Raw genomic sequence first — 18712 nt, forward strand, 5'->3', positions numbered from 1 at the left:
TAAATAAGCCAATGGCACTTCCAGTCTTAGTTTTCCTCTTTATGTCGAGTACAATCAAGTTTTTTTGTACTAATCTGATGTAATATTTGTTTTAAAGTTGTCGTTTTGTTTTTCTGAAGTAACCCTAGGCGAATTTGACTGGCCGCAGATAGCATGGCCAGGAAACAGTTTGGGAAAATCACCCAGGAATGGGTGGGGAGTTTTTTTTTCTTCTCAAAAGTGAAACTCCATGGAATTCCAGTATTTTGGATTTACATACGTCTCCCATGGTTTTCCCCTGATATTCTTTTTTAATGTTGCATTTTTGCATTAGGGATGAGTCATGATCTTTATTTATTTATTTATATAAATATTAGGGTTAAATTTTTCTAGTAGTCGTTCATTTAAGCGATTAGTCGACTAATCGCGCGTTTATATTAATTATTAATTAATCGTCTATACAGCCTAATCAGCGCTAAAACACACGCATGTTAATGAGTGTGGCGTGAAGAGGATGAGCTGTCAATCTAGAACTAGTGGACCAATGGCGACGCTTAGCCCGTCCTAATTTACATGAAACTCGAACTGCAACATTTGGAAGCGCAAGCGCAGAACATGGAAAGAAGAGCGAAGAGAAAAACAACACAAGCGTTTTTTTTTTGTTTTTGTTTTTTAAAATTTATGCAAGCGAGTAATAAAACCAAGGAAAACGTCATTTTAAAGAAAACATTAAAAAAAAATTAAGTTTAAGTTTCGTGCAAAATAATTTTTAATGTGTTTACAGTTTTTTTTCATGCTTGTTATTTTTTGATTCACGCTTATTATATTTTGATCCGTGACCTCGTTTGCTATTCTGATCATTTTGCATTCTTTTTTTTACAATTTCTGCAATATATGTTTTGAATCTCGCTTATAATTTTTTGATCCGTGGCCGTAATACATTTGGCGGGATATTGATCCCATAGAATTGGTTTATTTAAAAGTAGATATTTCAAGCTTTCTGATTTATTTCACATGTCTGCGAGGCGAATGTTTGGATTTCCTGCCATTAACGTCTGTCCATCACAGACTGCGTGATTTCGCCACTTCCTGTGGAGTTTTTTTTTGCTGCGACCAACCGACTAATAAAATGTCGGTCGACCAAACGTCTTCTAGTCGACTGATGGTTAGTCAACTATCAGGGGGTAGCCCTAATAAATATTTAATATTTATTGTTATTGGTATAATTTAGGCCCCGTTTACACGAGAACGCTCGCGGGTGAAGACGTAAAAATATTTTATCGGATGTGCCTTTCGTTTACACGGCGACGGCGTTTTTGGGGCTTAAAAACTCAAAAAATGTAAACCATCTTAAAAACGCTCCACCATCGCGTTTCCGTCTAAAGAGTAAAAACGCAAAAGTCTGCTAGACAGTGAAGGCGTCGCGTACGCTTTACGTCACAGGCATGCGCCAGTACAGGAAAATAACAAAATATTATCAAACTAAAATATAGCATTAATTTTATTGAGCACCGAAGGTTAAAGCAGCAGCTTTACCGTATTAAACATGAAAAACTGTGTCAGCGTCTCTTTCACTTTCAGTGCTTCACATTGCCACCTATATACACTACATATAGTTTTGTAGATCCATATTTTGTAGTATCAAATTAAATCAACAAAAATGACAATGACACAAGATTGTTGATCAGAGGCCAAAGATGTACTTTTTTTTTACTTTTGTGCTATTAAGTTAGAAAATAATTTCCCAAACTATTTATTGAATCTTAGTTTCTGCAATATTTATTTATTTAGTTATGTAGATAGCCAGCAAATATTGCAATGTTGACCAGAGGCAAAGGCAGCATTTGAACAATAGTTACTTGAGTTGACACACATCCAGGTGAAGGAAGGAAAAGATGCTGTTTTTATCCTCCCTTCTCCTAATTTGCTCCTCTTCTTTTTTTCCCCCCTTTCATTTCCCGCTCTCGTTTTCTTCGCTTTGCCCTCTCTCCCTCTCCCAGCATGTCTTTATTAAACAGGTCAAGGCCAGCTCCTGCAACAATGAGCTGCTTTGTGAGTGTGTGTGTGTGTGTTTACCTGGCTGGCAGCTGCATGGTTGCAGCCGGGCTTAGGAAGAAGTGTGTGTGTGTTGGCGGCGGTAGTGTGGAATTTACTGCTTTTTGAGAATGGAGCAGGACACACTGTGTGTGTGTGTGTGTGTGTGTGTGTGTGTGTGTGTGTGTGTGTGTGTGTGTGTGTGTGTGTGTGTGTGTGTGTGTGTGTGTGTGTGTGTGTGTGTGTGTGTGTGTGTGTGTGTGTGTGTGTGTGTGTGTGTGTGTGTGTGTGTGTGTGTGTGTGAAAGTGCTGAGTGAGAACTAAGCAGAGCCCAAGCCTTGCGTGAGGAACGAGCGTGCGAACTTTCAACCCTGGCAACCGCTGCCGAAGTTTTTGGGACGGAGATGGGCCAGCGAGGGAGGAGAACAGATAGAGGGGGAGGGAAAGGAGGTGGCGGAGGAAAGGGGTCGGGGAGAGAAGGGTTTGGTTACACAAGGATATGGAGTTTGGTAATTAAGAGCAGCAGGGAAGCGAGAGGAGAGCGAAGCTGCCAAGAAAAAGAGAGCTCGCTTTTCAGCCGCATTTTCCATTCCCAACGTGCGGTCAAGAGCGCTTTCTGGCGCTCTTTCTTTATCTCTCCCCATTTTCGTGCCACGAGGTGATTTACAGTAGAAAAACGGCCGTCCGGTTGACTCAACTCCTGCCAAAATGGCAACGTTCGCTGCAAAAAATGCGCCGGCTTATCAGACAATTCTGGAGAGATATTAATAACACGCAAAAAAAACAAGACCTGACTCAACACCTGCGGATCGCGACGTTTCTGTTGGGTTTCGTTGACGGGAAGCCAGGACTGATACACACTTGGCTGCGTCCCAATCCAATATCTGTCCATCTCGCGCTCTCTCTCTGAGAGGCAGGCCGCTGCTTGCCCTTGTTTTTGTTCTCTCGCCCGTTTGTGTTGGTTTGATGTTGGCTTTGGCTCGCAGCGTTAAGTGTAATGTTGGCCGTTTATTACGGAGTCTGACGCGCATGTAAACTTACCTCCAGCTATGCTTGTGCATAAATTCATATACACACACATCCAAGGTGCTCTTATGCTCACGTTACACACCCGTCGGCTGGAAAATGGTCTAGTGTGGATTATTGCATAAACGGATGGTTTGGTAGGCGCCGTTAATTTGGACTTCTCTTTGGACAAATAGCCACTTAGTCGTCTAGTGAAGTTTTTTTTCCACATACGTCTCATTTTACTTGCGTGATATATTTTCGAATGAATTATGACACATATGGTGAAATTTTATTTGATGGTGTAACATGGACTTATCCAATGGGAGAAATATTAATAACAAAAACATTCTTTTTATAAATATTAATAGTATCAAATGATAGAAAAACAATAACTTGCAGCAATGAATCATTTGCAGTGTTTCCAGGAAACGTACTGCAAATGCAATTTTAATTGATTTAGAATTGTTTACTTTACTTTGACACCACTACTTTACTTCACTACTACTTAAATATTTTAATTAATTGTTTTGTTTTATTAGCAGTTTCTTTTTATTTGTTTGTTTGTTTATTATGTTGTATTCATTTGTTTAAAACCTATGGTGGATCTACCTGTTTTTTTAACAAGACATGCAAACATCATGGACAACTTTTTTTTAGTAGCAGTTCATTTTGTTAATTTGTTTGTTTGTTTTTATGTTGTTGTTTTTAAACCTATGGTAGATCTACCGGGGGTTTTTAACTAGAGAAGACATGCAAACTTTATGGAAATTTTATTTTATTTTAGTAGCATTTTTTTTTTTTTTTTTTGATGTTGTATTTATTTGTTTAAAACCTATGGTCGATCTACTTTTTTTGAACAAGAGAAGACATGCAAACATCATGCAAACAAATTGTATTTTAGTAGCAGTTCCTTTTGTTTGTTTGTTTTTTATGTTTCATTTATTTGTTTGAAACTAATGGTGGATCTACCTTTTTTTTCAGTAAGGGAAGACGTGAAAGCATTCAGTAGATATTTATTAAATTTATTTGTATTATTATCATTTTAGTAGTGTCTTTTTCGTTTGTTTATTTATTTATTCTTGTTGTGTTTATTTGTTTAAAGCCTATGTAATAGTTAAATGAAACATTATACAAGTGGATCTCCAAAGACTTATCCGTTCTTCCTTCCAGAAGTCTCGCCCATCGTGTGTGTGTGTGTGTGTGTGGAACTGAAACAAAAACCCTTGTTCTCCCTCTATATGCTGTCCCTACATCTCAACAACAGTTATTGTCCAGCTGGCAGTCTTCTTATCAATGTAATTGCTGCGAACAAATCTCAGGATGTGGTTTTCCCGCTCTGAATGTTGAGACCCTAAGATCTCTGCATGGAAGAATGTCGCCCTTTTTCATTCTTCACACACACACACACACACACGCGCAGATTTCCTCCTTGACTCTGTTTTGCCGCCCCTTAGGCCTTTCCCTCGCTTGATGCGCAACACTAACTCTGTCGACCTTCTGAACGAATCACCCGACCATATCCCACCTGACCCCAAACAAACAAAGTCTAAACTTCACTGAAACCACGTCAGTCTGTGCACATTTTGTTCTTGTGAACTTCTGCTTTTTCAGACGTTAAAGTAAACACCCAATTTCACTTCTCCAGTGAGATGTTGTCGACGGCACTCCAGTCTTGTGTAGACACTTTTGTCGACAGACTTTTTACATTGTTTTGTGTTTATTGGGACATTTAGGGACAGAAACTGTTTTAACATTCATTAATCAACATACAAGCTTGATAAATGCCTCCGTAAACTTCAGGCCTCTGGTAGTTTAACCGAGGGGTCGAGAGCTTGCACTTCATTATGGCACGGTTACAGCGATCAGAGCAAATTAAACAGACCTCTCCCACGCACACAAACACAACGGCAGAATATAAACTGCGACGTCTCCCGACAGCACCGCCGGACCGCGCTTCATCTCCAGAGGTCAAGGGTCAAGTCTGTTTGTGTGGGCGTGAGCAGAGTTCACAGCAGATAGAGGGGAGGGAGAGATTGAGAGCAAAACAGTTTTTGCTTTTGTGGAGATATAATATTATTTTATAATAATAATATTTATTTTAATTTATGATTTATTTTTAGTGTTAATCAAGATTTATTCATTTAATAAATATATTTATTTTTTATATAAATATGTTAGATTTTTATTCATTATGATTTTAATTAATAATGAGTACATCAATATATATATATATATATATATATATATATATATATATAATGTATCGTATACCGTGTTTTTCTGATTACAAGACGACGACCCCCCCCCCCCCCCTTTTCAAGCTGTAGCTTTTGAAAAAATGCTTTTTTTATAAAGAAAATGCATTTATTTGGAAAAAAAAATCTACATTATTTACAATAATTTTCACATTCTATTTTATTTTATTGAACTTATGGTGAATATTGGTAAAATGTACTTGACAAGCATTTTTTTCCATACTATAAAAATGAACTATAGCCCATCTGAATTATATAATAATACATTTCTAAGAAAAATTTATTATATAATATGTTCATCTATAAATTGTTTTTGATTTTGTGGAATATACAGTATGAATAAATATGACGATGGCATAATTTACACTCTACTTTCGAAAGAAACATTCCTCGCATTCAGGCCATGCTCCCTCACTGTCTCTCTGACAAAGAGGGCCAATTCAAGTTTAATGCTTTTGCCTGACAGAAAACAGGCTATGTAAACAGTGAAGCAGTTGTACAAGTGTCATGATCCCCCTCCACCCCGTCTCTTTTACACAACACTTCCTGCTCTGCTCTCACTGTCTGTTTATCCCTTCATGTGCAGAATGACAACATAGCCTACTTTACTGAAAGAGTGTTGAAAGAACAGCTCAAGAACAACAATACAAATTGACAGTAAAATATTAGTGTAAACTGCTATAGCATACTTGCACTACTACCATTATTGCCGTTGCTACTACTAGAGAGATTTATTGGCTAGTAAGGCATGTTTTGATAATGCTTGTCACGGGCATTTGATTGGTTGAAATACCAGGTCAGTTCTCTGTCAAGATGACATCAGGGTCACACAAACATGTACACGCACAGGTCGTGACCTTTCATAATTCCTTCAGACGTAATTTATCGCATCGCTTCAGGCACAGAGTTCGCCTCGCACTGAAATAACACTGTACTGTGGGTATTTCAATGTATTACTTACGATATTTGTATTTAATTTAAATACATTTATTAATTTAACTTATTTAACGTATTCAAATTGAAATAAATTCATTATTTTTTACCATGAACAAGCGTTATTTAAAAGCGTTTCATTTTAAAATATCAAATGTAAATTTATTAGGGCTGTGAAACGATTAATCGTGATTAATCGCATCCAAAATAAAAGTTTGTGCTTACATAATACATGTGTGTGTACTGTGTATAATTATTTTGTATATATAAATACACACATGTGCATGTATATATTTAAGAAAAATGTGTTATTTAAATATAAAATATTTATATATAATATTAATTATATATATATATATATATATACTATATACAGTATACACATGCAAATATTTCTTAAATATATACAAGCATGTGTGTGTATTTATATATACAAAATAATTATACACAGTACACACACATTTATTATGTAACCACAAACTTTTATTTTGGATGCGATTAATCGCGATTAATCGTTTCACAGCCCTAAAATTTATTACATTATATTTTGTAATTTTTTAGCACAAACATTCCTTCTTTCTATGCAAATTAGGTTCATTACAGATTGCAACTTTTCACAAAACAGAGCACTGAAATAACACTGTGCTGTGTGTTTTAAAAATGTTTCTATTATTTTATTTAAAGACGTTTTATTTAATTTATTTAATGTTTATTCATTTTAATGAAATAATTAGCAATTTTTCAGCACAATCATGCCTTCTTTCTGTGTAAATTAGGCTCGTTATATACACAAAAATCTGTGCTAAAATAACACTTTGCTTTGAGTACATATAAATTACTTAAAATATATATATATATATTTAAAAATGTGATTTTGTTTATTCAATGCATTTCATTTATTTTAATTAATTAATTTGTCTTTTTTCAGTATACTGTAAATTAGACTCATTCGAGATTTCATCTTTTCACAAAACTCAGCAGGTAAAAAGTACTATTTGCTCGCCGCAATTAATGTTTTGCTGTTCCCACCCACAGAAATCAGATGTTATTTTGTGTTAATATCTGTTGATAATGACATCAGTTATATATCAAACGATGGAGAAAACCAGTATAACCAGGCATATATCCAAACGCATTGTCTTCTGCATTGTTTGTAACCTAGCACTTTCCCTCAAGATTAGGAATTGTACTGTGCAGCATCTGCCTCTTTTTTTTTCTTTTTTTTGCATGAAAACGCTTGTTTGGCATTCTGTCAAAGACAGAAACTGGAGAGATTGCTGATGGTGTGTGTGAGAGAGGTATCTTGGAAGACACAGATACCACAATCCTCATACCTTCAAGTCTAAACCTGCCTTCCACCGCAGAGACAGAGAGAGAATCAAAGTCAAAGTCAGGGTTTTTCTGACAACGTAAAAAAAGAAAAAAACAATGGCTCAATTCAGCACTGGAGTTTCAAAGCCTTTAAAATCCCATCCCATCCCAGTGGGTGGGTGCAGTGTGTGCGTTTATGTACAGACCCTCATATTTTCCCAGAATATAGCCTAAGACAAGACATTACTGTCGCACAAACTCTTTGAATGCTGCGGACATCTATGTTTAATAAAAGTCAATCGACTGTGTTCGCTTTGCGTTCGACTGTAGCGCATACTAATAAAGCAATAAAACAACTTGGCAGCATTTCGAAAAACTTCCCCAGAAAATCATGAAGTGTTAAAACACAGCTCGAGCAATGTTGATACCTGACAAGAGCGTGTTAACGTTAACTATGTGTTTGTACATGCAGACAAAGACTGCTTGTTCTCTATATATAAAAAAAATATATATATACAAATTACGTACTTTTCACAGCTATGAAACTTGTCTCCACAGATTTTACGTTACAGCTGTTTGGGTTCGCGCCGGCGTATTTAGTACAGTACAGTGTCGCATTTATTATGTGTTTTTCACATTGCATACAGGTTTGCGTATTTATGAATTTCAATAAATGGGAGAAGGAAAAGAATGACAAAGAGAAGGAGAGATTATAATTTCTATAAACCAACATTCGCAGTGTCAAGGGAGGTGAGGAAAAGGATTGGTAAACGTCTGGGAAGTGGTCCAGTTTCTTAGCTAATAGGGTTCAGGTGCTGTCAAGGATGCAGTCATTCTCAGCACGCGAGGTTATTAAACCACAGGCCAAACGAGAGCCCAGTGGGTTTCCCTCGCTTGCTCTCTCTCGGTCTTAATTTCTCACTCCCTTGAACCCTCAGGAACACACAGTGTGCCTCCCTTCGCGTCAGCGGCAGACACTATCCAGACACTAGCAGAATGGGTTGTGTTTTCACGATTCGCTAAAGCCTTCATCTCTCCGACAGCGAGTTGACACACAAACCCACCTTGGCGAGTATTAACGTAAACACAGTCAGTTATGTTTTAAGTGAACGTAAACAGTTGGGAAAGAAAACATATTTTACAGTATAATGGATCCGTGTGTCAGGTCTTAAAATGACAGCAGCCTCAACAGCAACTGTGGCTAGTGGTTTTCCAAAGTTACTACAGTTTCACTGGCCACAATTTTGACAATGTCAAGCCTTGGCAACTAATACCTGAGTGTTTTGACATTGTGTGTTATTTTTGTGTGAGCGTTTTACATTGTTTTAGGTTTCTCTTGATAATACTGTAGATCAGGGTTCCTCAAATCCAGTCTTAGAGGCGGTTTACACGACACTGTTAGGGGTTAACAGTTATAAGACCCGAGACCAGATATGTAGAAAAGATGACCAGGAGTCGTGAGGTTCAATCAAAAAGATAAAAATTTACTGAAGAATAGTTTGCAGTTTCATTGGTAGAGCGAGCGTCAAAGTCTCACGAGGAGGTCGCAAGCCAACTCTACCTTACACAAAATAATACACCAATTATACCATTTTGCAAGGGCAAGCATCGCATCATCATACATCTGATTGGCTAAGAGAATATAAGACCATAAACAATTTCACACATGTGAGCAGATAAAAGGTGCCTATCGCCATTAGTCAGGATAGCTGTCGCCAATCCTTAGATGTAGGTCAGTTTTGACCTCGCAGGTTAGAAGAGAGCGCCGATGAGGCTGAGCGTTGTGTCCCTAATACCTACGTAGAAAGTCAAACACACACACACAGAACACCACCAAATAACATCGCCAAGGCCGAAGAGTGCTTGAGCTTCGTATTATCAGTTAGCCAAAACATAGCTCCTCCGGAAGAAAGGCAGAGAAATGGCATTGCTCTCTAGAGAAAATATATAATTTCACAAGCACAAAAGAATATAGAAATGATTATGTGATAATGCATATATATATATTTGATTATTGATTTGTATAAAAGTAATGTAAGCATTCAAAAGGATATGGAATGAAATATATATATATATATAACTGACTGAAGAGACAAGGGATTTTGACCGCCCCTTCAACACCATTTCAACTAAAAACGTAACACTTTTTTTGCGTTTTGGCTGTTCGTTTACACGACAACAGCGTTTTGGGTGCCTGAAAACGCAAAGTTTCGAAAACGGGTTTCAAAGTGCAAGTTTTTGAAAACAATCTCCGTGTAAATGACAAAAACGCGAATCTCTGAAGACGTTGACGCCATGCACATGCGTATTACGTGTCTATAGTGTTTCATCGCCAACTAATGGCCTGGCAGCAGCATACAGGGTTTTTATTCGTTTCCGCGGATCCGTGTGAATGGGGATCGTTTTGACAATGGTGTCGTCTGTTTGCGTAAAACTCAATGGAAAAACTTCTCAGTTTTACTCATACCGTTGTCGTGTAATCGTACCATTATAGGACCACTGCCCTGCAGAGTTTAGTTCCAACCCCACTCAAACACACCTGAACAAGCTTATCAAGGTCTTCAGAGTTACTTGAAAATTGCAGGTAGGTGAGTTCGATCATGAGCTAAATTCTGAAGGACAGTGTCCCTCCAGGCCTGGATTTGAGGAAGCCTGCTGTAGATAATACTAAAAACTAAAAAAGCATAAGTTTATGCAGTAGTCCAATGACAGGTAATGTTCTAGGTAGTGCTGTATAGAAAGTTTTGGCTGCTGAAACGGCAAAAAAAAATAAGGTTTCGACAGAATTTTTTTGGAGGGCTGAAATCACTGACTGATACAGACACAACGAGTCATTGGGGAAGCACTTACCATTTCATGCTCACAACATGGACAAGCTACAACAGGTAAATGCATGGACACACTACACCATGGCTAAAAATTATGCTAGATTAGCAGAAATATGTAAAATGTCTTTGAGAGGTGGAGTACTCAGAGCATTCGGAGTTGTTACCCAATTACTCAAGTTTAATTACTGAAATTTGATTTCAGTTCTGGTTATTGGCTAAATGATTTGGCTCAATTTCGGTTGAACTTTTTGTCTGGTAAAAAAAAAAAGTAATTTTATGCATCACTAGTCCAGGGTTTCGGCGGTAATAGCATTCTACAACTGTCGTCAGTAAAAGTCGAGATGTTCTTGACCTCCTGGTCAAAAAGCCTCCTCGTAACTGGGTATCATTGGTATTTCAAAGAAGGGTGTAGTCCTCCACAATCAACCGCAAGCTTGCATTCAAATCTGCCTTAATTTGAGCACAATTACTGAGAGTTTAATGTCGAAAGAAAGAATAGTACAGAAAAGATGAAAGGCAGATAAAAGATGAGCTCATCAAGTGGGAGGCACCAGGGCGCAAGATCTGGCCTTTCGGTGGATTTAATGACCCATATTAGACAAGTTCACCCTGTTCCTGATCACCATACACACCAGACCTCCCACTTTCTCCAGTTACACACGGCGAGTGGAGAACGGGTTTAGAGGTTGCGGTCGAGAGATCCCCAATACGAAATTGAAGGGTATAAGGGAGACGTACAACAGAATGAGAGAGGGAACGCGAGGGAAAGAGCACGTCGTGGTTGCATTGAGGGGCCATGTGTGTTGAATTACTGTAATGGCAGATGAACAGACGGCAATAGATTGGTGGTTCAAGTTGTGTATGTGTGTGTGTGTGTGTGTGTCCAGCTTATAACCACTCGGCCACCGGACTTCATCATTTTATCCGTCTCTGGAAGCAGGTCAGTGGAGGTCAGTGCGATCCATGAAGAAGAGGTGGATCATGATTACATAGATGTTCCACAAACCTCCATTTTTAATAACAGGCCCGATATGCTTATGAAAGACTGGGGTTTTAAATACAGAGTCGGAACGGGACCACACGGCCAATAGGCTGCCAATGTTTGACGGACTTGCGTGCCAAGAGCGTCCAGACCGTCGGAGAGGGTTCAGCAGGGGCAAAGCCAAACGCAAACTCACTTTGGCCGGCTCACAATTGCGTGTAGTTCTGTCAATGAGTTGTTGTGTGTCAGTAGACTCCGAGACTCCTGAGCAGCTGCCTCGGTTTGTGTATGCTTGCGCTCTTTAGCTTCAGAAGCCTAGCGAGCGCTAGGGGCCAAGTGGTCTGTTTTCCTCATCAAGAGTTTCCCCTCGCTCTCTCTGCTGTCCGTACTGTAGTTATTTCTTTGGTGTGGTGGCAGAGTTTGTATTACACCCCTATTTACTTCTTCATCAAGATCTGTGGTGAACGTCTACAGAACGATGTTGTTGTCTCTGTCTTTCTCCTTTTTTCTCTTTTCCGTTGTTTTTTTTTTTTTTTTTACATTCGTTTGCAATTTAAACTGCCAGACCGATCAGCAGTCCATGTTTAAAGTGGTTTGAGTTCGCCTCGGCTTTTCCCCTCGCCAAATAATCTCTCGACATCTGTGTCCTGTGGGGAGATATTTTTGGTGCTTAGCAGAAAAACGCTGTTCTTTCCCCTCCTCCACTTCTTCTTATTCGTTTTTTTCCCCCTCCCTTCTTTTTTTTTTTTCCTCCAAGGGTTACGATAGAGGGCTTTTGATAAGGTCTAGAAATAGCAAGGCATCTGCGCCGGTCAGGGAGGAAATGGCTTAGCGAGCCGCACCCACTGGCTTATGTTAGCTCAGCGTTAGCCTAGCTCTAGACATTTCCACACACACAAAAACCTCCCAACTAAAGTCTAACACGTACTTGACGATAAACATTAGAGATGTGATATATCAGTTAGTTTAGCATTCATTTAGCGATGTGAATGTAAAATTAATCGATACTGAATGGAAAATATGGCGAAACCACAGAAAAATAATCAAGTATTTGACATTAACATAACATTTTAATATGTGCGAAATTGTTTATCTGTGCTATTCTTATTGATGTCAGTTGAGGTTCTTTAGTACACTTTTATAAAACTACTTTTTTTCTTCACACATATAAAATTGCAGTGTGTGAAGTGAGTGTTGGTGTGTGTGTCTGTTCAGACGTCCTGTGCGCTGTGAAAGTGTTTAAATCTCTCTCTCTCTCTCTCTCTCTCTCTCTCTCTCTCTCTCTCTCTCTCTCTCTCTCTCTCTCTCTCTCTCTCTCTCTCTCTCTCTCTCTCTCTCTCTCTCTCTCTCTCTCTCTCTCTGAGAGCAGGAATAAAAAAAAGACTATCACATGTTGAGTGTGGTCATTACTGAGCTTCAAGAAGTGAACTCAGATTTTACATCTGAGTTAACCACAAAGTTTACCTCATATTTTACCTCAAAGGTAGTGGGTTACCAACGAGTTTACATCAGAGTTAGCTTATATTTTATTTACATAAGAGTTTACCTCACTTTTCACTTTACCTCACTTTTTAGCTTCACCACGGATTTTTACCTCATTTACCTCATATTTTACCTCCGTTCGTCAAAGATTTGACCCCAGTTTATCTCAAGATTTATCTCTAATTTAGCATGTGTACTTTTTCTACCTCAGTTTGACTGACTTTTTTTTTTTTTTACCTCATTTAATCTCAAACTTCAGTTTACATGATTTACCTCAAATTTTACCTCAACAAATCTCAAATTTCATCAATTTACTTTACACATTTTACACATTTTAAGGTGCAGGTTTGCATTAGAGCTTACTTTACCTTACTTTGAAATGTTACCTCAGACTTCAGTTTACATCAGATTTTACCACATGCTTTGCCTCACAGTTTACTTCATTGTTTACCTCAGCGGTTCCTTATTGATATCGCAACATGTTAGTACATTTTGTTGCCCTTGGACATGATGTTGATGTTGTAGCTTGTGTAACCAAAATGGGCAAGACTCAAACGTTCACCAAAAGAAGCTTTAGCTAATAAACAATTTGTTTAATTGACTAGCGCCTTGTAAATTTGACTATAATGGCCTTTGTTTTCAAACACATTTTTGCTTGGTACATGTTGAGAGTGAGAAGGCAAGTAATAAAAAACAACAACAATATACAGAATTCAAGACATCTGGAGAGGAAACTCTTGATGACGGTGATTGATCATGTTAGTCCTAGTTTCTTCCTGAGTTCACAGTGGAAGGGTAGCGACGTTCTGCTTGGTCATGTGATGTTTTCATAGATTTTTCAGCAAAATGTACAACTTTAATGATGAATTGCTGGTGCCAACTTTACTTTTACTTTTTTTTTTTTTTGTACAGACATAGCTCTTTAAAATTTATTTTAATGCTTTTTGGCCTCTTCATCCATGGTAATGGACTATTTTGAAGTAATTAATTATTTCATATTATTTGTCTGAAAGAATGGTTAAATCTTACAAAAACAATCTCCTTATCAAACCGGCACAGAATGACATTCATGATGGTAACCTTTTAGTAACCATGCTCTTTCTCTCTCTCTCTTTCTCTCTCTCTCTGCTTTAGCCACAGTCAAAAAGACAGGAGGAAATGGATGGACAGGGTCGTTTGGAGGAAATGGACAGACAGCCACGAGTCTGGATGGAGTCAGTTTCTCAGAGGGGGACCTATTGTTGCAGGTAAAACGCATGGAAATGCACCAATTCCTTGATCTCTTTTCTTGAGAATTACCAGGAATCTTCATAACGACCTCCCACTTGTTTACATACGCTCACACTCGACATTAACACATTTTATAAACACCTTGCACCTCATTTCTCTCCTAAAATGGCCCGGATCTTTTTGTGAGTTTGTGTGTGAGTGATAAGAATCATCTTCTGGGAGGTCTTCCCATTTGTCATCACGTCAATCTAAGGTCAGATCGATTTGCTATTCGCAGGGGTCTTAAATCTGTTTCTACCGACTCAGGAAAAGTTGTGGCCAAGCATCTGTACGCTTTCTCAAACGCCCCTCACTTTTGTGTGTCCTCATTTGCTCCCTCGTTATTTATTTATGCAAACTGTCACTCTGGGCTTGTGGGTGTGTGTGCATTAGCAGGTAAAAGTGTGAATGTTTCCTGATTTCTTGGAAGGATATTAAAATAAACAATAGCCATAAAGTCCATCTATACCCCCCTCAAATAAAACACTTAAGCTTCCATGTCATAAACTCATGAAGGAAAGTTGGGTTGACATTTTTTTTATTGTAGCAGTTGTCACGTTTGGTGAAATGGAAAGACGTCTGAGCAATTAAACTATGTCACATGTTGCTTTCCACCTACAAATATTGTGAGCTTCTTTTTCAGCCACTCTCAATCTCTCTCTCTCTCTCTCTCTCTCTCTCTCTCTCTCTCTCTCTCTCTCTCTCTCTCTCTCTCTCTCTCTCTCTCTCTCTCTCTCTCCATCTCTCTCTCTCCATTGTTTGAGGGCTGTTGGTTCCTGTGCGTGACTAGCGGCGATATTCACCCCCTGTCTGTTGTCATGTTCAACACCTTAACAAAAGCCTGGATAATTACATGGGATGTTTACTTAAAAAAAAAAAAGATGTAAAAGAAGAAAAATGACCCTATTACCCCCACCCATCTACAGTCTTACACTCACTCACAATCCCAGACGCTGTGTGTTTCACATTATGCCTGCTACTGACTGTGCGATTTCGGCAATCCATTACAATTCACACTGTACGACATGGATCTAATAAACTTGGGTACGACACATATGTAGACTGTGTGATGATGACACCTATTGAATCTTAGGCTACGACGCAAGTTAGTATACACGTCAGTATATAAAACATCATCAGCATGCGCTAGTGGTAAACGAATAGAGTAACTCCAATTTTGCAAATGGAGTTGAGGTAAGTAGTTTTAAGTTTTAGCGCCATGTCACGTTGATCAATACGCCTTTTCATGTTGCATTTTTTTTGGCTAGTCAGTAGTCAGTAAATGTTAGCCTGGTCCCATTTCATTTGTACAGAGAGTCTGGCCACTCTCCATTGACAAGCGTTAACTTCCTTGAAGGCGGGTCCTCTGTTGAAGTTTAAAACTATTGGATCTGCCCAGAGCCACTCTGGATCTGCCATAACCAATCGCTAACGTTTGGTCGTGACGGAACTTTAACTCAAACTAGCGCACAACCCCAACGTCATCGTTCTCAGACACTCCCTCTGTTCGCTGATTGGACCGGTAAAAAATTGACCGGAGAAAACCCACGAATACACCTCAACCCCATACGTAGTCCTGAAGGAAAATGAGAATTGAGCGGAAGTACATAGGAGGGCGGAGCCAGGCTAAGTAAATGTAGGTCGTAGCAGCAAACACACCGTGAGATGATCATGCTAAATTTCTGATACAGTACGTCTTTGAACCTCTCGCTGTATGACGTAGGACCACCGTTTAGGAGCCACGACTGGCACAGAAATCGCCACGATTGGTCATCTTTCGTCTGGGACAGACCAAAATCGCACAATGTATACCGGGAATAAACCAAACCAATACTAACCTTTCTGTTTTTGTATATGAAATATTTCATTCCATACAGCTTTGGCTTAGCGTGCAATTTGTTGTTAACATGTTTTAACACATATTTGTCTAATTTTGTTTTCAGGCCCTCAATGGCTTTGTTCTGGTTGTCACCGCCGAAGGTTACGTGTTTTATTCGTCTCCAACTATACAGGACTACCTGGGCTTCCATCAGGTGAGATTGCTTTAAATCTTTTCTTTAGGAAGTACAGCTTTTATTTAACATTAGTCAAACAAAAGCTAGGCCTCTTCCCACCTTTACTTGTTTTGTTTTTTGTATTGTTTACCAAGAAAGATTATTATTAGTTTACTAGCCTCAAACAATCCTATTGCGTTTCGATTTGACAATTGATAAATCCAGTGTAATTGTCAAATCTATGCTGGAGTTGGAAACATTTGAATCATTCTTCACTTGTTTGTTGAGTATTTCCTCACCCTGAAGGAATCAAGAATTTCTCTTATCATCAGGATAATTCTGTGGGCCCGAATGTCGGTCACGGGACGGGTGCTTACTGTTCCGTAACTGAAGCGTGAAAGTAGGTTGTGAAAAATTGCTGAGGCGTCTCTGGGTTCGATTTCTTAATCGGAATGGTTTGTTTACTGTTAAACATCTGTGGCGTCGATTAGGATTTGTTTTTTTTAAATAGTGAACAAACTAGTCAATGTTGTTCAGATGTTGTTCAGGTTTTCTTACTTGTCCTGTTTGGAACACTTAATCAAAATGATGTACGCTAATATTTGCAAATGCGTAGCGATCAAGTGTTTTTTTCTTCTTTCCCCCTGTGATCTGCATATCGGACATAGTTTGGTTTTGTTTATAAAAGAGGAGAAGCTCAGAAAAAGAACATCAAAGAGTGTCAAATTGAATGTTTGGATACTTCATTAAAGAACTTGCAAAACCTGTTTGTCTGTGTGTGTGAACCGCAGCCAGTTCTGTGGAAGATCTTATGTATGTGTCCCTGTGGTGCATTCGACGTATAGTTTGCATGTATGGATCATATTAACAATAGCTTTTTCATAACTATATCCAACAATAACATAGCAAGTAGGCTATACGTTACACAATGCCTACTCAAATACACATTCTCACTCTAGGCACACACAAATATTACAATACGGGCAGTATGTGCATACCAAAATAATGTATAATATATATGTATATATATATATATATATACACCTGTATGATATGTGAATAAGACCTCCTGCGGTTTCATTGTGTTTGTTGATGTGCATCTGTATAGTGTGTGCTTGTGATTGTGTACTTGTTTTTCCTCACTAAATCAATTTCCCTAGAGTGTGACGTTGCCTCTCTAGCATGTAACGCAAGTTTAGGTCGCTACGGTTACGCAGTCAGCACCACCTGCACACATAAACGCATAAATACATTACATACCCACTGCCAACACCTGTTGTGACTTAGGTCGCTTATAACTATTCACATACTTATAATTACATTATTCTATCATGTAGGTGTCTGACATTTTTATAGTGTTAAGTGTTCTGTGCTTTTACTCAAAATTCAGTTCTTAACAGGGCTGGGCAACATTTTAAATATATTTATGATATACTATCCTTTTGTTGGTTGCATAAAATTAAGAAACGTGTTAACTGTAGAAATTAATATTGCAATAATTTGGTTTTTAAATGGGAAGTTTGATTTGATTATTCAAATAAATTTAGGATATGCATTAAAAGGCTGAAAAATATTCATCATTATTCTACGTGCCCTGTTGGAAAACTACGGAAGAGGATAAGGGCCAGGCAATAATAAAAAAATAAAACCATCTCGAGATTAAAGTCATTATAATGCGAGATTAAACTCGTTAAATTTCAAGAAAAAAAGTCGAAATACAATCTTGAGAATAAACTCATTAAATATGGAGAATAAAGTCGTTGTGTTTCGAGAAAAAACTTGTTAAACTTCAAGAAAAAAAGTCGAAATACAATCTCGAGAATAAACTCATTAAATATCGAGAATTAAGTCGTTGTGTTGCGAGAAAAAACTCGTTAAATTTCGAGAAAAAAACTCGAAATACAATCTTGAGAATAAACTCATTAAATTTCGAGAATAAAGTCATTGTGTTTCGAGAAAAAAAGTCGAAATGAAATGTAGAGAATAACGCATTCAATCAGTGTTCATTGCATACTGATATCAACCGCATCGAGGTTTCGTGGTTTCCCAGGATACCACAAGACGCATTATTAATCGTTGTTGGTTGTGTACGCCTCCATCCACAGAATGTAACGACTGTAACCATATACAGCTAAAATTGCAATGCTGTACGGTTTTAATTTATCATAGCTGTCCATATGCCAGAGTGCATTTGGGCCAGCGCAAGTGGCGTCTTCTCAAGCGTCTCCTTCGTCGTAATTCCACACCTTGAGCATCAACAAATAATGCGTTTTATGGTATCCTGGGAAACCTCGATGAATTTCATGTTGGACAAAAGCGAGTACATCGCGCAAATTGGACTGATTTTTTCTTCTAAAAACACCTAGCCGACCTAGATCATGTTCTATTCTTTGTTACTGCAAGAAAGTCAAAAATATAGATTGACTAAGGGATCTAACTCTGCCATGTCCTCTATCAGTAGGGAGTTTATTCTCACAATTACTTCGACTTTTTTTCTCGAAATTTAACGAGTTTTTTTCTAGAAACACAACGACTTTATTCTCGCTATTTAATGAGTTTATTCTCGAGATTGTATTTCGACTTTTTTCTCGAAATTTAACGAGTTTTTTTCTCGAAACACAACGACTTTATTCTCGA

The 18712-nt window shown here is 38.2% G+C and overlaps 1 protein-coding gene across 1 annotated transcript in view; it reads left to right on the top strand.

Annotated features, from left to right (window-relative positions):
* Positions 1-18712, top strand: part of ahr2 (aryl hydrocarbon receptor 2) — a 59320-nt gene that overhangs the window by 31819 nt on the left and 8789 nt on the right. The window contains exons 3-4 of the mRNA XM_079593166.1: positions 13947-14059; positions 16025-16114. Coding sequence (XP_079449292.1) covers positions 13947-14059; positions 16025-16114 — 203 coding nt within the window. The remainder of the gene's footprint in view (positions 1-13946; positions 14060-16024; positions 16115-18712) is intronic.

The sequence above is a fragment of the Phoxinus phoxinus genome, assembly GCF_949152265.1.
Source record: "Phoxinus phoxinus genome assembly, chromosome: 20".
Taxonomy (NCBI): Eukaryota; Metazoa; Chordata; class Actinopteri; order Cypriniformes; family Leuciscidae; genus Phoxinus; species Phoxinus phoxinus.